At 57.3% G+C, this 23,706-nt stretch overlaps 3 protein-coding genes across 10 annotated transcripts in view; 2 read left to right on the forward strand and 1 right to left on the reverse strand.

The window, feature by feature from the left end:
• The window catches only part of QRICH2 (glutamine rich 2), an 8,352-nt gene extending 6,858 nt beyond the window's left edge, over positions 1-1,494 (forward strand). For 4 of the 5 annotated variants that reach the window (XM_085522790.1, XM_085522792.1, XM_015879780.3 and 1 more), the window contains exon 19: positions 145-1,494. In XM_085522790.1, the coding sequence (XP_085378916.1) occupies positions 145-245 (101 nt within the window). In that variant the 3' untranslated portion in view covers positions 246-1,494. The remainder of the gene's footprint in view (positions 1-144) is intronic. The other variant, XR_014936781.1, reaches the window with a different exon arrangement.
• UBALD2 (UBA like domain containing 2) lies at positions 1,256-4,579 on the reverse strand. Its single transcript, XM_015880186.2, has 3 exons — positions 4,329-4,579; positions 3,729-3,791; positions 1,256-2,479 (listed from the first exon to the last, which is right to left on the reverse strand). The coding sequence occupies exons 1-3, from the start codon at positions 4,446-4,448 to the stop codon at positions 2,159-2,161; spliced, it is 504 nt and encodes a 167-aa protein (XP_015735672.2). The 5' UTR covers positions 4,449-4,579; the 3' UTR covers positions 1,256-2,158.
• A 2,263-nt stretch (positions 4,580-6,842) lies between these two features.
• On the forward strand, positions 6,843-23,476 carry RNF157 (ring finger protein 157). 4 transcript variants are annotated; one of them, XM_015880099.3, is made up of 20 exons: positions 6,843-7,296; positions 10,588-10,706; positions 13,827-13,915; positions 14,248-14,394; positions 14,855-14,972; positions 15,056-15,122; positions 15,287-15,330; positions 15,514-15,561; positions 15,646-15,717; positions 15,833-15,992; positions 16,131-16,279; positions 16,557-16,798; positions 16,880-16,988; positions 17,231-17,342; positions 17,448-17,632; positions 17,728-17,793; positions 17,869-17,917; positions 19,349-19,459; positions 22,020-22,060; positions 22,416-23,476. In XM_015880099.3, exons 1-19 carry the CDS (start codon positions 7,047-7,049, stop codon positions 22,058-22,060), a joined length of 2,178 nt encoding a protein of 725 aa, XP_015735585.2. In that variant the 5' UTR covers positions 6,843-7,046; the 3' UTR covers positions 22,416-23,476. The 4 variants fall into 4 exon arrangements, with proteins under 4 accessions (XP_015735585.2, XP_015735586.2, XP_085378607.1 ...); XM_015880100.3 differs by having other exon boundaries at positions 16,131-16,243; XM_085522481.1 differs by having other exon boundaries at positions 17,728-17,917.
• Positions 23,477-23,706: the final 230 nt, after the last annotated feature.

Consider the following 23,706-nt stretch of genomic DNA (forward strand, 5'->3'; position numbering starts at 1 on the left):
GGAGGACTGGGGTGTGGGGCAGAACGGGAGAGTGGAGGATTATGCTCCGTGCATGGAATAGGATGAGTCCTGGACCCAGTGCCCACCCTGACCCCAAAGCCGAGGCCTTCAAGTGGGTGCATTAACCCCTGTGCTTCCCCCCAGGCACCCCGCAGGATCAGCGCCCGGTGTCATCCCATGGCCGCCTGCCTCACCTCTGGTCACCGCAGGGCAGAGAAGAAAACCCCAGAGCAGAGAGCACCTGAAACCCACCCCTGGGCACCGGGTGGGCCCGTGGGCTGTGGCCAGTAGCAATAAAGAGCAGTGGATGGGATTCATTTGTATGGTCAGGGTAGGGATGGGGTTGGTTTTGCCTTCAGCATCCCCCTTCTGTATGTATGGACACCTCCATCCTTCCACCCACCCCCACTCCTTGCTGCCTATGCAGGTGATGGGGCTGACCCCCCCCCAGTTGGCACATACAGGGATGGACCAAACCCTGGTGTGGATGTAGGGGGACACAGAGCTGAGATCTTCCCATCACATACTCAGGGTGTGACTGCAGCATCCCTTACCCTGAGCCCCAAAGGGCTGAATACCCACACAGGGCATCCCCCACCCCAATAGCTCCCAGTGCGGGACTCCATGTCCCTGGGGCTCCTTGTCCCTGCCACGTCTGAACCTGAAAGTTCACTTAGTTAAATTGCATGTTACGTAGCCCTGATTTACTGCTGCAGTGTGTTGCAGCTGCTCCGCACTGGTCTGACCTCCTGGGATGTGTTTGTTTGGGATTTAGGGGTGGGGGGGGGAAGGGGAACAACACTATGAAGGTGCTGGGAAGGTGGGAGAAGCACCAACCAATGGGTCCCACGGTGCAACAAAGAAGGGAAACTCAGAGCAAAGCCCATCAGCAGGATAAGGCTCAGCTGGGACACACTGCAGGGTGCTGAGCTCAGTCCCACCCCCCTTATGGGAACCCACCCACACTGCTGGTCCCATAAGCACCATCACCCCCCCAGCGCTGGTATTGCTGTGCTCAGAGCAGGTAAGTGGATCCAGGTGCGTTTTCCTTTTCCTTTGTGGATCATCCCTGTCCCTTCCTTTGTATCCCCACAACCCCCAGCTCTGGCTGGGGGGTCTCAGCCCATCCACATGGAGCAGCAGTGATGGGGGCTGAGCTGGGGGGGGTCTAGTCAGAAAGGCACAGTGAGGTTGGGGCTGTGTTTGATGGGCGCTGCTGGCTCCCCCAGCAAAGAGAAGAGGCAGGGACAGCTGCTGTTAAAAAAAGCCATTATTATTTTGGTTTTTAATTGCTTTTAAATTAATTAAAAAACAAAAAAACCCTTCGAGCTGTTTCTATTTTCATTTTTTTTCCTGTTCTTTTTGGGGTTTGGGTTTTTTTTTTTGTTGTTGGTTTTTTTTTCTCCTTTTTTTTGGTCTTTTTTTTTTTTTTTTGTCTTTTTTTTAAGCAAGATTTGATTTGAAAACTAAAAATACCCCAAAGAAACCAACAACCCCCCCCCCCCATCACCACCCAATAGCCCCCATCACCACCCAATAGCCCCCATCCCCCCCCTAGTTTTCTCCACTGCCTCCACCAGGAAGGGCCCACAGTTATGGGGATGGGGGCATCACCCCCCCATTATGAAACCACCCATCTGGGCTTAGGGGTGGGGGAAGCTGTGCAAGAATCCAGGCTGATCCTAAAAGCCAGAGATGTGCTTTGCTCTCAGGCACCCCATGCTAAAGGTAGGGGGTGGCTGTCCCAATGGGGCTGGGTGCTGGCAGCTGTCTTCATCCCTTTGGGTTTGTATCTTTTTCCCCCTCCCACCCCCCCCAATCCATTCCATTCTATTCCCTTGCTTGCCTTGCCCCCTGTGCCCTTCTGCATTTATATACATTAGATATATTTATATATTATAGTTATATATTTAAAAAAAAAAAAAAAAACAAAATAAAATAATAATAATAGTGGGAGGAAAAGACCAGCTGGTAACTTGTGTGGGCCTTCCTGGCAGTGTCTCCCACCCCCACCACCTCCCCATCCCACCCCCCCAATAACCAACAAAGGATAAAACCTAGAAAATGATTCCAGTGCGTTTCTCATGAAGCCCCCCCCACTGCAAACGCCCTGGCCCTGTTCCCCCCCCCCTACACCCACCCACCCCCTATCCCCCCCTTATCTCTGGCTGTCCATTGTGGCCATGGCTTTCTGTGGGGGGGCACTGGGGGGAGGCGCGGGGGGCCAGGAGGGCTGCGGGTGATGCAGGTGGTGGTGGAGGCCGTGGGCTGTGGGTGAGGAGGGGGGCAGCCATGAGGGCTGTTGGTTGGGGGGTGAGGAAGCCCAGAAGGGGCTGAAGCTGCCCGGGGGGGAACAGGCCATGGAGGTGATGGGGCTGTTGCTGCTCTGGAGGTTTTCGGAGGTTCGCAGCTTGGAGAACATGGCGAGAGCATCCGGGAAGTTGGGTGGAGTGGCCGGTGTGTTGCTTGGGGTGCACATCTGTGGGGAGAGGAAACAGTGGGTGTCAGGTCCTTGTGGGTCGCTTTGGGTCCCCATAAGGGTTGTTTGGGGTCCCTATGGGTGCCCACGGGGTCCGCAAGAGTCATACAGCCCCACCAGTGGGTGCCAACGCACTACAAGGGACCCCATTACATGAGCTCAGTGCAGTACTGGGGTCCCTATGCAGTGCTCTGGGTGAGCCCCCATGGGGCACAGGGTTTATGCTGATCCTGTGTTGGCTCAGAACTGGGGTTCCCTATTCCCAGAGCTGATCCCAATGCTGGGAATCTGGCATGGGGGGGTTCAGCCCCACTGTTCTCATTCAATCAGATGCTGACAGTGAGGAGTGGGATGTGTGAGTGCGGGGTTCTCCTCGCTCTGCCACTTCCCAAAGCCATCAGCCTGGACACAGACCCAAATATAGGGTAGGGCTGTGCTGCTGACACCACTGCAGAGCACTGTGGGGTTGGGGGGGGCTCTGAACCCCATAAGTGCCGTGTGGGGTGGGAGCAGAACATGGGCCTTATTCTGGGTGTGATGGACGCTGCTGCCTGCTTTGCATGGTGCTTCCTGCAGCACAATGGCTGTGCTGGGCACTACTTTGTAGAGTGGTTTATTGTTTGGTGAATCCTCCGAGGCCTGAAGCAGCCCCTCCTGCCTCCCCTCCCCAACTCTAAATGGGGTTTTATTTAGGGTGGGGGGGGGGGCAGGGTGCAGGGTTCGACCTTCCCTCTGCCACCGGATGGAAACATGGGGATATAGGGGGGCTCTGTGGGACCCCCATGCTCTGAATATAGGGGAAAGTCACAGTGAGAGCCACCCCAGCCTGAGCAAAGGGGGAAAATCACTATGGGAGGGGGGGTAACATGCATAGGGGCAGAACGTGAGGCCCAGACCGCGGCCTGCTCATGGGACGGATAGAAAGGGGCCAAAGCAGCCCTGCTCAGTGTGCACAGCCCCATAAATGAAGGTGGGGGAGGAAAGCAGGTAACAAAACGTCCCCCCCCCATGGTGGTGTGTGGGGTGCAGGGCCGCAGCCTTCCTTCCGCGCCGCACGGCCGCTTCCTGGCAGACATCTTAGCTCGTGGTGTTTACATTCGCCGGCTGCGTGTGGCACAGCAACATGGTGGAGGGGGCTGATAGATGGGAGCGGGGATGGGATGGAGGTTGGAGGGGGTTGGTGGAGGGGGGTTAATGGGGTGTATGGGGATATGGGGTGTGTGGGGATATGGGGAGGGGGGGTTCTTACCATCTGGTGGTGGTGGTGGCTGTTGGGAATGTTGGTCTCCTGGAAGAAGGCGCTCAGGGCGGTCTGTGGGGGCACAGGGCGCGTGTCAGGATCCCCACGAGGGGCAGAAAGACACAGAGGTGGAGGGGAGCCCTAAAAGGGGCAAAAAGCCCCCCCACCCCCATCGGGACCCCCCCAGGACCCCACTCTCGTGCTGACCACCCCCATTGCCAGGCCCACACTCCATAAACCCACTCAGAACCAACCCCCCCTTCCCCTTCATGGGGTCCCTCCGCCTCTTTTTACACCCTCTCCCCTTCCCCCCCCCCCCATATACTCACGGGCTGTGCTCCCCCCGCGGCCCAGCCGGTAGATCCGGTTACGGCCCGGGTATAAATAGGGTATAAATAAGGTACAAATAGGGGCAGCCCAGCCCCAAGTGGGGCCTCTCTGCCCCCCAAACACCCCATGGGGTGGGGGGGGTCACTTGGGGGGGGCTGTAATCCCCCTTTGGATAAACCCAGCGTGGGCCGCGGTACCGGGGGGGGGTGAGGAGGGAGCGGGGGGTTATAGGGCCGGTATAGGGCCGGTAAAGGGGGGGTGGGGAGGGGGGTCCCGTACCTCGAACTGCCAATGTGCCGCCTGCAGCAGCTGCTTGGCCTGGTCGGCGGCGCAACCGGCCGCCAGCACGAACTGGTTGATCATCACCTGGTGCCGCAGCTCCTCCATGTTCACCGACATGGCGGGGCCGGTACCAGAACAAGGGGGGGGATAAAGGGTGGGGGGGGATTTAGGATGGGGGACCCCCGCCCTGGGTGCCCGGAGCGCCCCGACACCGCGCGGGGTGGGGGTGGGGGCGGGGAGCGGCGGCGGCACCGGGGTGGGCGGGGCTAAAGAAAGGCCACGCCCCCTCCTCCTCGCTCTCTGATTGGTCGGCTCCGCGCCGCCCGCCCCGACGGGCGTTGGGTTCGAATCTTCCAGCTGCTCTGCCGCTAAGCCCCGCCCCGCTGTGAGCTCATTGGTTGTTGGCTTGTGTTTTGGCTGTAGGGATGAGCTGCTATTGGTCGGTGTGTCTACGAGGGGCGGGGCGATAGGGGAAATGAGAGATGAGCTCGCTGATTGGTCGCTTTACGTTGGGTGTTTGTGACGTCACGTTCATTGATAACGTTCATTGAGTGGCGATGTGGGGGGTCCCGGGGATGGGAATGTTCGGGGCTTCCGGGTACGGCCGGGACCACCGGGACCCCCAGTAATATCAGTGTCATCATTGACATCATTGACATCATTGATGGCCTTTAGGGCAGGGATGGTTCGGAGATATCCGGACCCGAAGGGAGCCGGGAGCTCGGAGTTAAAGCGGATATAAAGTGAGGGATAATAAAAGCTGAAAGAAAGGCTATGGAGATTGAGCAGAGAGAGGAGGGGGAGTGGGATAAGGGTGGGTGGGGTGGGATAAGGGTGGGGGGGTGGGTTAAGGGTGGGTGGGATAGGGGTGGGGAGGAGGGTGAGTGGGATAGGAGTGGGATAAGGGTGGGTGGGATAGGGGTGGGATTGCGGTGGGTTTAGGAGTGGGATAAGGGTGCGGGGAGGTTGGGATAAGGGTGGGTGGGATAGGGGTGGGATAAGGGTGTAGATTGTGCCTGCAGAGCCATAGAGGCGGCCTCCCCCCACCAAATGCCGCCTGCTCCTCTGAGGGCAGCAGGTCTGCTGCTGGAATGGAGCCTTAAGAGAGAGCTGTGGTCACAGACGGCCTTAGGAGGGGGGAGCTCACTGGTGGGTGGGAGTGCCAGCAGCTGCTGGAGGCACTGGGAGAGATGTGGGTATGCTGGACACATGGCAGTGCCTGCTTCCCTGCTTGCTGTGAGCAAACTGCTGTCCCTCGGTTTCTCCCCCTGCACCCTGCTTGCACTGCAGGGCTCAGGGCAGCGTGAGCTCTTCGGACCCACATCATGCACAGCAGCTGGTGCCCTATGGGCTTTAACACTTTAACACTTCTTTCTCTTCATACATCAGATTTTGCCCCTCTTCCCCCCATTGCTGCGGTTTATCCTTGTGCCTGGAGCTGCTATGGATGGCGGCAGAGCAGAAGGGAAGCAGAGCTCAGCCTCTCAGTCCCCGAGCTGTGCTGTCAGTGCCTGCACTCCTCGCTCCACTGCGGCACTGTCCTACAAAACCCTCTGCTGCAGCAGCACACAGAGCTGAAAAAAAGCCACGAGCCGTGCAGTGTGCAGGCAGCAGCTCTGTGTGTAATGAGAGCTGCTTTATGGATCTTTATGGGGCTAACTTTGAGTTATTGTCTGCACTAAAGCCCTGCAGTCTGTTGTGTGCTGTTAATGATGTGCCGGCTCCATCTCACCCAGGCTCTTGTTCCTGCCAGGGCTGTTGCTCGCTGGTGGGAGGCAGAGGAATGGGTTCAGGGATGGATTTGGCTCCTGGGCTGTCTGTGCAGAAATATGGGAGCAATCGGGGTCTGGGGGGGCTGCTTTGTCCTGCATGACCTGAGCCAGGAGCTGACCCTGTTTCCTAAGTCTTTGGAGACCCAGTGAGCCCCAGCTCCTCCTGTGTAACCATCTCCACTGATTGCATTGCAGGGTTCAGGGGGGAGATCTGGGCTGTGATTCCCAGGGTGGGGGCAGTGAGATGCAGCCAGGCTGCAGGCCCCCCCTCCACACACACACACACGTACACACACACACACACACTCTGTGCATTGGCTTTCACAGCTGTGCTGGGGGCAAAAAGCAGAGCATCAGGGGAGGGAAGACATACATGGCCCTGTGCAGGGGGGCAGCAAGTGGGGAGCCCTGGGGACAGCACTGCTGAGTAGCTGAGGACATCGGGGCGGCTCATCTGCCTCCCCACACATCTCTGCTTCAGTATTTATAGCATTCACGTTATCAACTCGAATCAAAATCATGTGACGCTCCACTAACTTGCACTGCAGGATTAATTCATTGCCGGCGTTTTCTACCTTCCCCCCTCCAAAGGGAAAACCCGAAGGTGCTCAGTGCTCCCATCTGCTCTGTGCTGCGGCTCTGGGTGCAAGGAGGGATGTGGGGGGGCAGGGGGGTTGGATTCTCCCAGGGGACCCCGCAGGATGGAGGGTGGAGCGGTTTACATCGTCCCCATCCCTGTGCTGGGTGTCCCTGGGGAAGGGATCGCTGCTGGGGATGCGGGTGGGAGGAGGAGGATTATCAGGGGCAGGTGGGGACAGCGGGCTGCTGTACTAATGGGGGGCACCTGCAAGGAGAGGGGGGGGGGTATCTCGACGGACATGAGAGGAAGGGAAACGGGACACATCGGGGACAGCCGTAACCCCGAGCCGAGCGGGCGGGGCGGATGGGCCCGGCCCAGCCCCGCATTGGCGCAGCAGCCCCGGCGTTAACGCGGAGGCGGTGCCGGGCGCGGCGCATCGCGGGGGATGCTGCGGGCGGGGGCCGCCGCTGTTCAGCCCCGGTACCGGTCCCGGGCCGGAGGGCGCCCGCTGAGCCCGGCCCGGCCATGGGGGCTCTGACCAGCCGGCAAAACGCAGGGGTGGAGGAGGTGGACGTACCCGCTAATTCCGTCTATAGGTACCCCCCGAAATCCGGTAAGCGGAATGGGGGGGTGCTGGTTCTGCTCCGCGTTGGGGAGGGGGGACAAGGTGCGACCTCCGGTTATGGAGGGTTTCCCTTCATCCCGCGGCCTCGCTGGGGTCGGGGATACCCCTGTGTGCTCAGTGCTTAGCATGAAAGCCCCAGAATTATGGGGTTGGTGCTGGGGAACACGCAGGGGGCAGGGAAATCCCTGGGAACATCCCTGGGGCTCCCCAGTTCCAGGAGCCCCGTCGTTAGCTCAGCCTCTACAACTTGCCTGAGTTGTTACTACTTTAATTCCCTGATTATTTGTATATGGGATCTGAAAGCCGTTGCTCTCTTTGCAACTCCATGAGGAGCTGGAGCTATTTACTGCTCCGGTTTAAATTCCCGGGAGGATGCAGGAGGATGGGATGGGAGGGATTGGACGGGACCCCTCCTTTCCCTCTGCTCTGCCCCATAGCAGCCCCCCAGCTCTGCCCATCGGGCTTCTTTGCCCTCACCGAAGCTCAGCAGCGATGTCTGTGCCGCCCCGAATCCGGCCCTGTCTCAAACCTTGTGCGTGACCTTGGAAAATTGGTCCCTCCCCTCTGTGCCTCGGTTGGATGGAGCTGGTGACCGCTGGGGGGGGGGAGGAGAAGGGGTGACCGTGTGTGGGGTGAGGGGGGTCGCAGCAAGGGAGCTGTGTCCTCGGGGGGCACTGCAGTAATAGGGGTATGTGAGGATGGTGCCCTGGAGCACTATGGGGATTGCTAGAGCATCCTTGCGGCAGGGAATATTATTAATAGGTAACTATTTTGGTAGTTAATAGGATAAAGGTAAATGCTCGGATCGTTAGCGCTGTGACAAATTACTTGCTAATTACGAATAAAGACCTCCTCAGGAAGAATCAGAGCCGGCACAAACCCTACCCCGGTCCTGAAAGCTGTGCCTGGCTCTTCTCTGTTTGATTTGAACCCCTCAGCCCAGCTGGACCAAGGCTGCACATCTGCTGGGGGCTCAATGGGGGCTGAGGCAGCTTCCCCACCTCCTGCTTCTGTGTAGTGTGAAGGCCTCCAGCACTTTGGTGCCAGCTGGAGCCAGACAAACCCCTCTGTGGGTCTGGCAGGGGCCTGGTGCTGTCAGCGAGGAGCTCTGTGTGCATATAGGGTTTTTGTGTTGGAGAATGTTGTCCCTGCCCCAGGGTAGCGATCACGCCTAGCTGAGCATCCCTGGATGCATCTCAGCTGGAAGAGGCCGTCAGGCTGATGTTTACCCACAGCTTTCTGGGGGAAATTGGGGTTTTCAGGTGTGCTCAGTGAGGTTTCAGGTGTTCCCACTGGCAGAACTGTGGGGCCGTATCCTTGGGGAGAGGGCAGGAGGAAGGGATGGGACCATCTGCAGTGTGCTCAGGCTGGTGACTGCAGGAGATTAGGGCTGTCCTGCTTTAATCTGAGAGGGATTTGCCTCTGGCACTGCTGGCAGTGATTGCACTGTGTGCTTGGTGGAAGCAACCACCAGCTTTGTATGGGGCGGTGTGGGGCTGTGGGGCATGGCCCTCTCTGTGGATGTGACTGTGGGGTGATGCTGCGACCACTCCCTGACCCCATCAGATGTTTCCTTTTCTCCTCCCTGGGGGTCTCCATCTCCTCTGGGCAGGGCACAAATAAGATTAGTTAAAGCTAATGTTGTGAAGTGAAGGATGGGATTTGTTTTAGCGGCTCAAACCTGGCAGGGAGGTTGGAAGGGAGAATGATTCGGGGCTGTTTGGTGTGGGGACAGCTGCTGGGACTCCAGGCTGTGGTAGGTCCTTGGTTACAGTCCCTGGCTGAGGCTGATGCTGACCCACAGGCTGGGGATAAGATGAAGGGGTCAGCTCAGTGGGGACACCCCACGTACCAGGGATACCAGGGACACCCCGTGGGTTCCTGTGGGGCGAGGGCTGACACAGCAGATCCTCAGCCAGGGCTTTGTTTCTCCTCTCTCTCCAAAGCAAATTAAATTGAGAATGAATCAGCCCGCAGTGCACAGCTCCTCAATGCCCTTGGGGAAGCAGGGACACAAGAAGCACCTGGCGGTGGGTCAGTGGTCTGAGGGGGACCCCATGGCCATCCCTAAGGAGATGCTCAAGGAGAAAAGGGGCCGATGGCATTAGCAGCATTGGCTGTGCCTGGGCACATCCTGCAGCACGATGCTGGAAGGCGTGTGGATGTGGTTTTGTTTGCCAGGATCACTGAGCAATTTGGTTTTACTCCTATGGAGCAGCCACTCGGTTCCCCTTGCATGCAGCCGTTCCCACACGTTCTCTGGGCCTCTGAAGTTTAATATCTCATTAAAGCTCAGCTTTCTCTCAGCAATGTAACTGTCCTTGACAGGCTCTCCTTCCCCTGGGGCAGGTGTTGGGGAAGGGATTATAATTAGCCGATAATAAGAGGGCTTTCGCTGGAGAGGTGCTTCCCTGTCTGACGTGCCTGCAGTCTCTGGCTCCGTGTTGCTGGTTTCCCAGTGGTTTATAGGGCAGAGCCTGGCATAGCTCAGAGCTCAGTGCCTTCTGCTCACCCTCCTTCCCGTGGGGAAGACAAAATCACACCAGGTTTTTACCTCCTGCCTCTTTAATGTCTCTTGCTGCCGCTGATGGCTGCAGCACTCAGCCCATGTAAAATGTATGAGCCTACTGCCAGGCTGCCTGCCTGCAAGCAACCAGGTCAGGGCTGCATCCCATGAGCTGCCAAAGGGATGCTGAGGGATGCAGCCGTGCAATGGGGAGCCTGCAGCACCCAAGGGTGCTCTCAGCCTCCAGTGTGGAGGTTGAGCGACAGCAGCTTGGACCACATAGCAGATACTGGGATACACTGTGGGAGCCTCCAGCAAGCCGTGATTGCAGCTATTGCACAGAGCCTGTGCTCTGCTTTTCAGCTTTCCCCCCACTGCCTGCAGGTTTGAACGCTGCCTTTTTCCATCTCCTCCTCTTCTCCAAAGTCAGTGTCACAAGAAGCTCAGGATGGCTCTGGTCAACCCCCCCCCCCCTTCCAGGTTGTGCTTTTCTCTTGGGCTTCTTCATGTGGCTGCATCCTTCCTGTGGGAGCCACCTATAAATTATGCACATGGAAAATGGGACCAGAAAGCAGCAGGCATCAATAATTGACGGTTGGCTTTTCCTATCTGGAGCACTGCATCCCCACATCCCCATGTGGCTGCTTTGGCGAGGTGGCCGTGGGGACAAAACCACTCGGAGCCATCTGTGGCTTTGTGGTGGCATTGCTGCTGAGGGCTCAGGAGCTCTGTGTGCTCTTTGTGCTCAGCCACGCTCTGTGTTTCCTCCTCAGGGAGCTACTTTGCCAACCACTTCATCATGGGAGGCGAGAAGTTCGACTCGACGCACCCCGAGGGTTACCTCTTTGGAGAGAACAGTGACCTCAACTTCTTGGGGAACCGGCCTGTGGTGGTAGGGATCAATGGGAGTGGGCTCTGCCTGTTCTTCATCCTGTGTGAGGGCAGAGACTGCTAAGAGCGCTGGGTGTGGATTCTCTGATGTCTAATATAAAGGCTGAGCGCTTAGTGCAGCCTGTCCCTGTGGGTCCTGATCCATGTCCCCACTGGGGCTGTCCGTCCACTTGCAGGACTAGAAGTTGCTGCCGTGTCCCTCCTCAATCTGAGCTGGTGGAGAGGTTTGTGAGTGTATGGAAGCACCATCAGGACGGGGCGATGGGTGCCATCTCCCTTCAGTGCTGCCCTGCTGTTGCCCATCTCTCCCCTGCCCCTTTACTTGACCCTGCAGCACTTTTCCTTCCAACTGCTGCTGGTAAATGAGTGTGGTTGAGCTCCTCCCCGTGAGATGCAGGCAGTTTTGTGCTTGCTGCTTTGTGTTCACCTGCAGGACAGTGGTAGCTGCAATGAGTAGTTCAGGCTTGAGAAGCCCTTAGTTTGTTCTCCAAACCTGTGGGTCAGGCAGCAAAACATATTCAAGGTGATGAATCTGATGGCATCAAAGCTTTGCTGCTGAGCCCAGATGAGGGTGCCCACTCCATATACTGCAACTTTTGGATGTTTCTCTCCTTGCTGCCTGCTCACCCAGTAAGGATCACTTGGCTTTTGTGCCCTTGCTCTAACAGCATAGTAGCAACTGCCCACAGTGCAGTTCCCATGTCAGGAATCCCGACAGCAGACTGTCAGGAGCAGCAGGGAAGGCAAAGGAACAGCTTGGAAACAGCAGAAAGAATTAATACAGCACTGCAAATGAAATCACATTGCTCAGGCTTCATTAGCGCCGGATGCGAGTGGCTGCGCTCTGCTCTGGGGCTGCTGTCCCCATACACAGGGGGAGGTTTGGGGTCATGGGGTCCTACATGGCACTTGGATGTGGCACTGGGGTAGAAGCAATGCAGGTATCTCTGGTGCTGCCTTTAAACCTTATCTTGGCTGCTATTTTGTGCTCTGGGCTGCTGTGACAGGGTTGTTTTTTTCCTGTTGTATTTCAGCTTGATTTAAATCAAGGGGATTGAAAAACTCCTCCAAATGCCCCTTTTGTGATTGAGCAAATTTGGCTTGCAAAATTTCATTTAAAAAAACACAAAAACCCCAACCAAACCACCCAAAAAAAGGGGCCCACGTGTGGGTGTGAAGGAGCCCAATGCTGACAACCCATCGGTTTCTGTTGCAATTTGCCTGCAGTGCTTCCCCAGCCAAACCACCAGCTCCTGCCTGCAACCCCAAACTTGTGGGGGTGGCTATAAGGGCCCCCCCCTTATACAAGGGCTGGATGGGGTGATGTGCCCTGGGTCCCATCCTGGGTGCTCCTCCACCACCCATCCATGAGAGCTGTGCTGCACCCATTGGTTCTGGACAGCCTAGTGGGGCCATGGGGTGTTTTGAGTATGCAAAATGAGCAGACAGGTTGGGTTGCTTTGTGGTGGAAGATGGGTCGTGCTGTGGTGTAAGTCCAGCCCATGAGCTTCTTCTTGTGTGGGTCAGGGCTGTGGGTCATGCTTGGCTCTCATTTGCTCCCTTCCAGCCCCACCAGGCAATTCTGCCAGTGCCCCTGCAGAGCTCTTGACTGGTTCCAGATCTCATTAACTCCAGATTAATGACTCAGCAGCCCTTTTCTCCTCCCTCAAGGGAAGGGAGAGTGTGGCAATTTCAAGGTGCCACGGATTAATCCTCAAAGCACCTTGTGCCACCCACCGCCCACGTCTGGTCCTGTGGGCTGAGCAACACCAGCCTGGGTTCAGCTGCCCATGGCCATCGGGAGCAGACAAGAGGGACCAGCTTGCTGCCCTTGGGGTCCTGCTGTTTGTGAGACCCTGCTGGCCGTGGGGTCCTGCTTGTCCCCTGCCCCACTCAGCTCTGCAGCCACAGGGAAAGTAGCAGTGACTTTCCCACGTGAGGGCGCCTGGAACATATAAAATGGGTACTAGGAGGGATGAGGGGACCAGAGCAATGAGGGGATCCAGGTAACTTGGTTTGGTTTGGTCCCTGTCCCAAAGCACCACTTAAATCCAAACCTCTTTGGCTTTTGCCAGTGTCTGCCATCTGTGCAGGTACTGGGGGCTCTCCTGGTGCTTGGCTGTCCCTTTGGCATACAGTGACAGCTCGTTGGTGAGCCAGGCGTTAATCCCAACGTAAGCTGCTCCAAGCTCCTGTCACTCTGTATTTAGAGTCCCCAGGGGAGGTCAGCCCACCTGGGAGACATCTGAAGAAGGGGCAGAAGTGGGGGGAGATGCAGCGAGGTCCTTGTGTTCCCCCTGGTATCCCCCATTTCCCTTGGATAGCTGCAGTGCCAAGAAGAGGGTGGCTGCAGGTGACATGGGAAGCGCAAGGTCACCTTGGAGGGTAGTATGACACCTCTACTCCTTCCCTCATAGTGCTGCTGCCTGCCCAGCCTCCCCCCCATATCAGCTCCCATTGTGGACAGAGGCTGATGGGGACCCCACAGCCCAGACCCCATCCATCACTGGATGAAAACAGAGGCATGTGTGCCTGTTCTTTGCTGCCAGGCACAGAGATGGCTCCGTGCTCCCTCTGCCCAGCCTTGTCCATCAGCTCTGTGCTGCAAGAGCAGGCTAAAAATACACAGCAGCTGCCTGCGGGGCTGGGGGGAGGCAGCCGTGAACCTCGACCCTATTTCCCCTCATCCTACACCCAAAGTGGTTTGAAACAGCCCTTCTCTGTGTGCTGGTCCCCTGGTAAGCTGTCCCCTGCAGGGTGATGTCCCTGTTGCTGTAGTGCTGTGTTACAGCATGGGTATGGGGTCTGCTGTGGCTGGGGGGGGGGGAGTGCTGGGATCTGGTTTAGCCCCATTGTGGATGGCTGGGGTATTTAAAGCCCCCATAGTCAAAAATGAACCAATTCCCAGTGAATGTGGTTATGTAAGGGAAGCAGATGGGGAACGAACAGCCCCTGTGATGGTATTTGTGATGGCTTTGGGGTTTGGCTGCAGGGGGGAGATGCTGCTGTCCCACAGCACTGGCTGGAGGTTGCTCTGGGGGCTCTATAGGGCAGGGGGTACCTTCACCATCACAGCCGGATCAGGGCTATGGCCACGTAACTGTCTCTCTCTCATCCTCAGTTCCCTTACGCTGCTCCACCTCCTCAGGAACCCGTGAAGACCCTCCGGAGTCTGATCAACATCCGCAAGGACACCCTGCGCCTTGTCAAGTGAGTGTCTGGGGACGGTCCCACCCCACTGTGTCACATCAGAGGGGGCAGAGCTGTCCCTGCATGGCACAACTGCGCTGGGCCACACTCGCATCGTGGCAGGATTAAGCAGGGCTTAGTGCTGCCTTTGAAGAGATTGGCTTCTTTGTTCCTTCCCCCACTTCTGCTGAAGGCTGAGGTTTGGGATTAGGGCTGAGAGCCACCTGCAGCACCCGTCCTTATGCAGCCTGACCCTCAGGTCAATTACACCTTTCCAGTGTGCCTCAGTTTCCCCTGGAGGAGGGTGGTTTTTTAGGTGCTAAGGGGACTTTGACACCCTCTGTGCTCCCCAGGTGTTCAGAGGAGGTGAAGACTCCAGGGGAAGAGGTCAGCAAAGCCAAGGTGCACTACAACGTGGAGTTCACCTTCGACACCGATGCCCGTGTGGCCATAACCATCTACTACCAGGCCAGCGAGGAGTTCCACAATGGGGTGGCGAGGTGAGGAGCCCCAGCCTGACATGCATCCTCCCAACACAGTGTGACCCCCCCACAGCCAGGGGGGATCTGCTGTTGGGTTTGGAATATCTCCCTGCAGAACCTTGTGGGAGCTGTGGCCATGCTGAGGCTGCAGGTGGGCTCCTCACCCCTGCACGTCCATCCCCATCACTGGCCCCATATGGCCGAGGTCTTTGCAGCCACCACACCCTCCAGTCCTTTCTTGCTTCTATTCCCTCGGTGCTGGAGATGAGACCATGTCCCATCCTGTTCCCACCAGGGCTGTCACTGTACCCTCTTGCCCCATGAGTTATTTTAGCCCTTTTTAGGACTTCTTGCCCCAGCCCTCACACACATCCAGCAGGGAAGCAGAGAACCAGTTCTACTTGCTCCCCTATTCACCGTGAGCTGGAGGAGTGCAGGGATGGTGGCACTGCTGACACTGTCCTCTCTCCGAGGACAGCTACATCCCCAAGGACACCAGCCTGCAGTCGGAGACGGTGCATTACAAGCGGGGTGTGTGCCAGCAGTTCTGTGTGCCCTCCCACACTGTTGACCCCTCGGAATGGACCGAGGAGGAGGTAAGCACTGCCAGCCCATAATGGACACAAAGCTTCTCTCCTTGCTGCTCCTGTGTAAGCTTTTTCCTTTGGTCTGTTCACAGCTGGGCTTTGACCTGGACCGGGAAGTGTTCCCTATGGTGGTGCATGCAGTGGTGGATGAAGGCGATGGTGAGAGAAGGGAAATCCATTTTCCTTGCTGCCGTGGGCTGAGCTGGCAGCACAGTCAGGCAGCTCCTGCCCTCATGCCATCCCCCTTCTCCTCGTGGGGTCTCAGCCTCTGTGCCACCATGGCTCTCTGTGCCCTCAGCTTGCCTATTCCTTGTGTCTTGCAGAGCACGCCGGGCACAGCCACGTCCTGCTGGCAACCTTTGAGAAGGTGAGTGTGGGGTTGGGGCCATCCTGCCCCCTCCCAGGCACTAGCCAGAACCAGGAGAAGCTCTATGGGGCTCAGGAAGGGGCTTGGGCTGCTTTGGGGTGCAATGGAAGCAGGGGGCAGGCAGGCACTTGGGCATACTGGGTCAATCCCAGCGGGGGTCCACCTCTTTATTTTCTCCCCCAGCACGCTGATGGCACTTTCTGTGTGAAGCCCCTCAAGCAGAAGCAAGTGGTGAGTGAACTTCAACCCTGGGTGTCCCTGTAGGGACTGGTCACACCATGTCCCCATTCCTCACTTTCCCTGTGCCTCTTCCAGGTGGACGGGGTGAGCTACCTCCTGCAGGAGATCTATGGCATCGAGAACAAGTACAACACGCAGGACTCCAAGGTAGAGCCTGCCCTGGGTATTTCATTGGCATGGCTTAGACCCCTCAGATGTGACCCTAACCCTGCCCTATGCTGAGGCCCCAGACCCAAGTGACTGTTATCTCCCTGCCATGCAGGTCGCTGAGGATGAGGTGAGCGATAACAGTGCTGAGTGCGTGGTCTGCCTCTCGGATGTCCGTGACACCCTCATCCTGCCCTGCCGCCACCTCTGCCTCTGCAATACCTGCGCTGACACCCTGCGCTACCAGGCCAACAACTGCCCCATCTGCAGGCTGCGTAAGGGAGGAGCTCCCACCTTGTTTCTGGGAGAGCCTCAGGCTCCATAATGGGGCTGCTTTAGAGCTTTAGAGCTCCTTTGGGATGTGCACCAGTTTCAGTTTTCAACCTATCACTCTTCTTCCCCCTCTTACTCAGCTTTCCGAGCCTTGCTTCAAATCCGAGCCATGAGGAAAAAGCTGGGACCCCTCTCACCCACCAGCTTCAACCCCATCATCTCCTCACAGACCTCTGACTCTGAAGAGCACTCGGTCAGCGCTCAGGAGAGCTTCGGGTGCCCCACCGGGGTGGGTTGGGGAGTGCTGGGGTTGGAAATGTTGGGGGGGGGGCAAGGGTTTTTAAATACAAGCAAAAATGCAGGCTGAACAATTGCAAATAGTGTGGTAGGAGCAAGCATTGCCTGGCTTATATAATAATAATGACTGTTTGGTTGGAAAGACTGCAGATTTGGGGCTGTCATGGGAGCGAGGAGTCTGCCTGGCCTCTGGTTTTGGGATGGGGATGGGCATGGAGGGGACAATGTAATAACCGGGGGGGGCTCTCACCCTATTTCCCCCTTCACAGTCCTCAGAGAACATCCCCCCAGGCTACGAGGTGGTGTCGCTGCTTGAAGCCCTCAATGGGCCACTGACGCCCTCGCCGGGTGCAGGGCCGATGCGGATGCTTGGGGAGGGTCCCCCTGGTGCAGGACCACTGCCCTCCTATAGCAGTACCGGCCGCCTGCCCCCCCTGCGGGCCCTCTCGCCCCTTGAGCGGCTCTCAGAATGTGCCCCACCAGGGCTCAAGCTGAAGAAAAGCATCTCCAAGTGAGTAATGTGGTGTGGGAGGTGAGAGGGGAGATGTGTGCGTGGGGGGTGACCCCTCTATTCTACTCCTCTGTCCTGTAGGTCAGTATCTCAGAACTCCTCCATCCTGCCCGAAGAGGAGGATGAGAAGTCGTGTACTGAGTCAGAGCCAAGGGTCCCCAGGAGGAAATCCCCTGCCAGGCTGGAGGAGGTGAGCATTCAATGTACCCCTGGGTGAGGAGGTCTGTGGAGGCACAGGTTTTGGGGTGAACTTCTTTATCCTATTGGGGACCACAGAGTCTGGATGTGGGTTTTCCCTTTCCTGGTCATCTTTTGGGTGACTGCCCAAGAGATCTGGACCTGTACCAGCTTGGTGCCATCCCCAACAGCAAATGGCTCTATCCCTTCCTAAAACACCCCACAAAGGCTCCCACCCACCAGCTCTTCTTCCAGGAGTGTGGCATGACACCAGAGAGCGAGAACCTCACGCTGTCCTCATCGGGAGCCATTGACCAGTCCTCGTGCACCGGGACCCCGCTGTCCTCCACCATCTCATCTCCAGAAGGTACAATGACCTTCATGGCCTTAAAGGGTTTGCACGGCCCTCGCTCCATGTCCCACTCCTTTTGCTAGACCTGCTTTTAATTCCCCAATGCTGTGCTCCCTTCAGAAGCTGCCAGCAGCAGCCTGGCCCAGTCCGTCATGTCCATGGCCTCCTCCCAGAGCCAACACTCACAGATCAGCACCGACACCATCTCTTCCATGTCCGGCTCCTACGTGGCCCCTGGAACAGAGGAAGAAGGGGACATGCTCCCCTCGCCTGCAGCCGCCAGTGCCACCGCCTCTGATGGAGAGGTACAGAGGGTGGCAGCCCTTGTGCAACACCATTGCTTCCTTAAAAAAGAAAATAACCAATTATTTCCCCCCTTCTTTCCCACCTGTTCCTGCAGTCGACACCTGTGGAGTCTCCAGATTTAAACTTTGTCAGCATCTCAGCTGAGGAGCATGATGCTGAGGTACGGCGCGGTGCAGGGAGCCGGTGCGATGGGGTGCCCCATTGTGCTGACAGCCACTGCCTCTCTGTGCCGCAGGGCAATGACGTGCTGGAGGATGAGGATGTGTCACCCACACAGGAAGATGGTAAAAGGCCCAGATCGCTGTTTTTCCTCTCCGCTTTCTGTTTGGTGTCAGTGATGGGGTGATGCTGTGCTGTGTCCTCAGTTCTTGTGTTGTGTGGGAGAGCACTGGTGGCTTTAGAGGCACTGGGGTTGGGGGTTGACCCTGGATGGGTGAGATACCAGCAGGATGGGGATAGCTGGGTAGATATGGGGACCCTGGGGCACGGAGCAGGTGATGAGTGGAGCTTAGGATGTGAATCCCCGCAGCAGGATAGGTGGCAGTGTGGAACCAGGTACCCAGTGGGGCAACGTGTCCCATGCAGTGGCTGTGCTGGGTGAGCAGCAGCTCCCCAAGGGCTGTCCATGCAGGAAAGGTGATGCTCCTGCAGCCCCTCCATGGGATGCAGCTGGAGCTGCTTCCAGGGTGCAAACTGGGAAAGTGTCTTTGTGAGGGTTTGATTTCCTTGCCAAGAAGGTCTCTCAGCATCTCTGTAAACCTCTCCCTTCACTATCCCCGTCTGTGCTGGTTCCCATAGGAAGGGGTTGCAGAACTGTTTCTTTTGGGCTACTTTCCTCTTTTTCACTCATCCTCAATGTGCTTTCACAAGTCAACATGTGCACAATGAAGGCTCCTCTTGCTGCCTCCCATGCACTCAGACAGCCAAGGAAAGACATTGTTTCCCTTGTGCCACATAGCCTGGATTACTTTGGAGAGACAGGAAGGCCCCCAATGTGCCCCCTCCTCTGTTTGCAAGGCTCTCGGTAACAAAAAGGCATCAGACCTCTCTCCCTTTCAATCTGAACTACCAGCCAGGCTGAGAACCACGAGCCTGGTTGTCTTGTCATCAGCAAACAGAGCAAAGCACAGCCCCTGTCCTGCAGGAAGGCTCTTGTACATGGTGAGGTCCAGGCAGGGAGAAAGTGGGGGCTGCTCCTGGCCTTTCCTAGCACCCCAAAAGCCAGCACCACCTTCCTCATGGGGAGCTCAGGTCATCTGTAAGCCTGCTTGATCAGACAGCAGGAATTAAGGTGCTCATGGGAAGCCTCCAGCTTTGACACCTTAGGACATGAACCCATGTGTGCTATCAACAATGCTGCCAGTGCTATTTGGGATGCCCCCCCACCCCTGCAGCTGTGTTGCAGGCATCTTATGGATGCACGTCACCCAAGAGCTGGTCTCTTGTCACATATCTGGTGCTAAGAAGCAGAGCTGCCTCTTTTGCCCCCCCAAAACCTCCATGCCCCATGCAAAGCTTGGCTCTTCAGCTTCCTTGGCATCCCCGCGGCTGCACTGACGGTGCCAGATTTGAGGGGCTGTGAGCCCCCAGCGCGAGGAAGGAGCAGCTCAGTGCTTTGTTTGCTTTGTTTGAAAGGAGGTGGGGAGAGGAGAATCCCCATGCCCCCCTCCCCACGTGCACGCCCCACCGCGCTAACTGCATTAACTCCCTTCCAGGCCCGAGGACAGGCGCTTTCCTCGGTCTGAGGTGTGACAATAACAATGACTTGGGCATCGCACACGTGAAAGCGCTGGACAATAAACTGTGCTCTGAGGCCTGCTTACCTGGTGAGTGGCCACTTGCTGAACATGAACTTGGGGTGGGGGGGATGCTTCCACTCCTCCCTGCATCGCCCCTGCCCTTCGGATCCCTTCATCTCCATCCCATCCATCTCCATCCCATCCCTTCCAAGTGGTCCTCACAGCCCGTTCTGCTGGGCACCAGGCACATAAAACCACCCCTGGGTCTGGGTGTCCTCCCATCCCCACTACAGTGCCTGCAGATGTGCTTCACTGAAGGGTTTGTCCCATGGTTGGTATCTGCTGGGACATGGCACCTGAATGGGCACCAGCCTCTCCACAAGTGGCTACAAGGCTCAACCAGATCCCACAGTGTGGTTTGTGGTGTTTTGGGTCAGGCCATGAAGCAGAGATGCTCCAGCCTCAACCAGGTGCTGCTGGATTGGGACACTGAGCTGCCTGCCTTCCCTTCTCATCAACCATGGAGATAAAGCTCTCCAGGTCCTGCTGTCCTCCAGCACAGCCCCAAAGCTCCATCCCTCTTCTCCATCTTTTCACACTATTTCTCCCCTCTCCTTCTGCCTTTGCTCTGTTTCTTTGCTCCTTCTCTCCATCCCTTTTCTCTCTTCTTTCTCCCCACCCCAGCCTCCTCCATCCACGTGAAAGTTCATGTTCACTCTGTGCCAACCCCGTGCTTGTGTCCCCCTCCTTGCCCAGAGTTGCTGAAAGGTGACAAATGTATTGGCAATAAGGGTAGGGGGCCTGCAGTTCTGGATTCTGCAGAGGGATACAAATGGGGGTTAAAAAAAAGAAAGCCAAGAGGAGCCCCCTTGTTCAGCTCCATTCAGTCCATGGCAATACATTTGTGGACCAGCTGAAAGCAACTCTGCCCCCACCTGTTACTTTAGGCTGGAGAAGGGGAACAGGGTGGTGGGGTGGGGGGGTGAGAACTGCCTGGCCCCACTGGGTGGGGAACACCTTTCCTTCCCCATTCCCTTTGGGAAAGCTTCCTACACCACTGCCTCACCTCCCAGCCGCCCTGTTCCTGGTGGTTTCTGCTTGGGAGAAACACAGCGAGGCTCTTGCAGAGGAACAGGCACTTGCCACAGCTGCCCCATACCCCCCAGCAGCACCTGGCATCCCTCAGGTGCCCCTTTTGGTGCCCAAGCGCATCCCCCTCCGTTGTGCCGAGGGATGGAGAGCTTTGCAGCCCAAGCAGCCGCAGAGATGCTCTGGCAGTGAAGGATGAGGTCTCCATCCTTTGGTCCTTGCGTTTGCCTGGTGGCTGCTCTGCTTGCGAACCCTGTGTAGGCATTGCCTCTGGGGCTGATGGGGAGAGTGGGGAAGGGGCTGCCTGGATGGCAGTGGGGATGGGAGCACAGCTGTTGGCATGAAGGGAAGGCAGGGGCTCTGCCTTGAGGGTTTGGAGAACGCAACATGCTCCCTGCATGGTGGAGGTGCTGGGCTGGTTTGGGTGCACCAAGTGTCAGAGCTTTGGCAGAGGTTGAAGGCTTTTAGCAGTGAACCAGGGCTGTGAACTGACTCTGGCAGGCTCAGATGTGAGCACATCCACAGGACAGACACAACAACAGGGAGTTTTTCTATGGAGTATGTTGAAAGCTTAGTATTGTTGTGACCAGAGAGGGTTTAGAGACTGGTTTAGCTGTGATTAGATCCATGGGTTGTTTTTAGCTCTCTCTGTAATGAATGAAGGTGCAGGACGTGGCTTATCAATGTGGAAATACTCGTCAGTCCCTAGTGCTGCTCTGAGATCTTTCCAGATTTCAGATATCTGGTGGGTAAATGCTTTGGGAAGAGTCAAAATGCTGCGTCCTGAGGGCTTAGGATGCAGTGTTTGAGCAAAACCCACTGACCTGTGTCCCTAGTAGGGTTCCCTGGGGCAGAGCATCCTCAGGCTGCAGCCTCTGCTGGGATGAGGCACAGTGGGTATGGGTGGGTGGCTGTGACCCCACACCCTGCTCCTGGCATTGTCCCTTGGGAACCTTTCCAGGAGGCCCCGCATTGGTACAGAGGCACCAGAGTGACTTATTCAGTATGGAGCCCTTAATGCGATGGCTGCATGTGCCTGTGTGTGTGGTCTTTAATTACCTTCCAGGATCTGCAGCCTTGCCTCATTCTTCAGCTCCAGCCATTGAGAATCACAGCCGTCACCTCCCATATCAGCACTCAGTGGGGACGTGGTTATTCCCTCTGACAAAGCCTCAGTGCTCTCCCTTTAGCCTCAGGCTGCCCCCACACAGCCCCTGGGACTCAGAACTGCCTTGGTTGTGGGGCTGAACCTCATCATGATGTGCTTTGTGGGTCCCCCCCCCCCTCCAGCAGCACCAACGCTGCCCATTGTGGTGTAGGTGGTGGTGAGCACATCCCAAGCTCTGCCTATCCATGAGCAGAGGGGCTCCATCGTCCTCAGCACGAAGCCCTGGGGTCACCATCTGTAACACCTGCAGTGCCTGTCAGCAGTGCCTCCTTATCCCACACCATCCCCATAGGGGAGCAGCCCTATTGCCAGCCCCTCATGCTCCTGCGTGCTGTGATGCTGTGCCTCTCACACTCACCGTGTACCTTCTGGTCTCTCCCTGCCATATAGCTGCAGTTCCGGACTCCTGCCCCATTGACATTGAGGAATAGGTATGAGAGCTGGCGGTACCCATGCACCCCGGGTGACATCCCTTAGTGGGATGAGGGAGCAGGGGAGATGTTTGGGTTGTTAAAACCCAACCAGGCTGCACAGTGCCTCCCCCTTTGCCCTATCCCATGTCAGGGAACCCACATCTCACCCTACAAAGAGGCCACCTCATGGTGCTAAAAGGGAAACCCCTATCTGATGCAATATTCCAGCATGGGAACAAAGATTTGGGGTTTCCAACTAAACTGCCCACATTGGCAGCACCGTGTCCCCCAGCACAGAGGGTCTCCACTCCCCTGGGGGTGTTGGGGTGCAGCTCCAGGTGATCAGCCTCTAACCCCCTGTTTTCTCTCCCAGGCCCAGAGGCAGCCAACACCAATGTGTGGCTCTGTGCTCCCCCCGGCACCAGCCACCCGGAGCAGGCAGGAGCCATGGGAGCACTGCCCATGGGTGGGCTCAGCCTGGGGGACACGCAGCCCCCTGCCATACACAGAGAGTCCCAGGCACTGCCACCTCCACCTCCGGCCATTGGAATGATGGTAACCTCGAATTTTCCCCCCTGTCCCCCACTGCAGGACGGCCGGGTGTCACCTCCAAACCCCTCCATCAGCACATTCCCTTTTACACACCAAGGTTGGGCTGGGGTCCCTCCTCCTGCCCTATGTGGGGTCTCGGGGCATTGGCCAGAGGGGAACGATGGCACAGAAGTGCCCACAGTTGTGTGTGAAGGATCAGTGTCAGCATTGGCAGCCAAGGTTCACTCTGGTGACCGTGGTGGGGGGCTGGACCCCCCCGGGATGCTGACACGTCCCCATGCCGTGCCATGGGATGCCCCCACCGGTGGTGATAGAGCTCTCCCCCATCCCCTCTCTCCTCCTGGGGCAGCGTGTGGGTTCCCATAGGGTGGCTTTGTGTGCAGGGATGGGGCCATCACCAGTTGAACTTCACTGTCTTCCACCACACCACGAGCTCGGGGCTGTGCCCTCTGCCTGGAACAAGTGCCAAAGTCATCACCCAGTCACCCAGCCCAATCTTAACATCACACTGAGAAGCAGGGGCGGACAAAGGGGATGGGAGCTGCAACCCCCCCCCTCCATCCCCATCCCCTGCAGCCAGTGCTGGGCTGCACACATGGGTTAGGGGTCCAGAGAGGTGCAGGGATGCAGCCATACAACTCTGGGGACCTCAGCATCCCAACACATGCGACTTATGGGGGGGTTGCAGGCAGCCATTGCTCCGGAGGGTCCTGGCAGGTGAGCAGTGGGGTTTCCTGGCTGCACCCCCCCTTGCCCCCCATTCTCCCTCCGCCCCCCATCAGGGATATTGAAGAGAGAACACCCAGATCGCTGCTTCCGACTCTGCTTCCAGCATGTGATGGGGTCCAAGAGTACTGTTAATAAAGGGTTATCTTACGTCCATCACAGTGTCCGCAGTCGCTGTATGAAGGCGGGCGGCGTCTCAGGGCTCAGTGTACGACCCCAAACCGGCACCTTTCCCCTCTGCTTCATCCCAGAGCCCGGCTGGGATGGAGATGTTTGATACCAATGGGGCGCCCTAAGCCCACCCCCCATAACAGCCACTAACAGCTCTTCTCCGTGGCAACGATACAACCAACCAGAAGACTCGAAGCTGTTTATAGGGCGGAGCG

The sequence above is a fragment of the Coturnix japonica genome, chromosome 23, assembly GCF_054131305.1.
Source record: "Coturnix japonica strain WE chromosome 23, WE-NBRP24, whole genome shotgun sequence".
NCBI classification, from domain to species: domain Eukaryota; kingdom Metazoa; phylum Chordata; class Aves; order Galliformes; family Phasianidae; genus Coturnix; species Coturnix japonica.

What these genes read in the sequence shown, in the direction of transcription:
- UBALD2 (XM_015880186.2), bottom strand. Translation starts at nt 4,448, where the DNA reads ATGTCGGTGAACATGGAGGAGCTGCGGCACCAGGTGATGATCAACCAG. An exon ending in CGGCACATTGGCAGTTCGAG is followed by an intron (nt 3,792 to 4,328) that starts GTACGGGACCCC and finishes GTGCCCCCACAG; the next exon opens with ACCGCCCTGAGCGCCTTCTT. An exon ending in GCCACCACCACCACCAGATG is followed by an intron (nt 2,480 to 3,728) that starts GTAAGAACCCCC and finishes CTCTCCCCACAG; the next exon opens with ATGTGCACCCCAAGCAACAC.
- RNF157 (XM_085522481.1), top strand. Translation starts at nt 7,047, where the DNA reads ATGGGCCCGGCCCAGCCCCGCATTGGCGCAGCAGCCCCGGCGTTAACG. An exon ending in TTCCACAATGGGGTGGCGAG is followed by an intron (nt 14,395 to 14,854) that starts GTGAGGAGCCCC and finishes CTCCGAGGACAG; the next exon opens with CTACATCCCCAAGGACACCA. An exon ending in CTGAAGAAAAGCATCTCCAA is followed by an intron (nt 16,799 to 16,879) that starts GTGAGTAATGTG and finishes TCTGTCCTGTAG; the next exon opens with GTCAGTATCTCAGAACTCCT.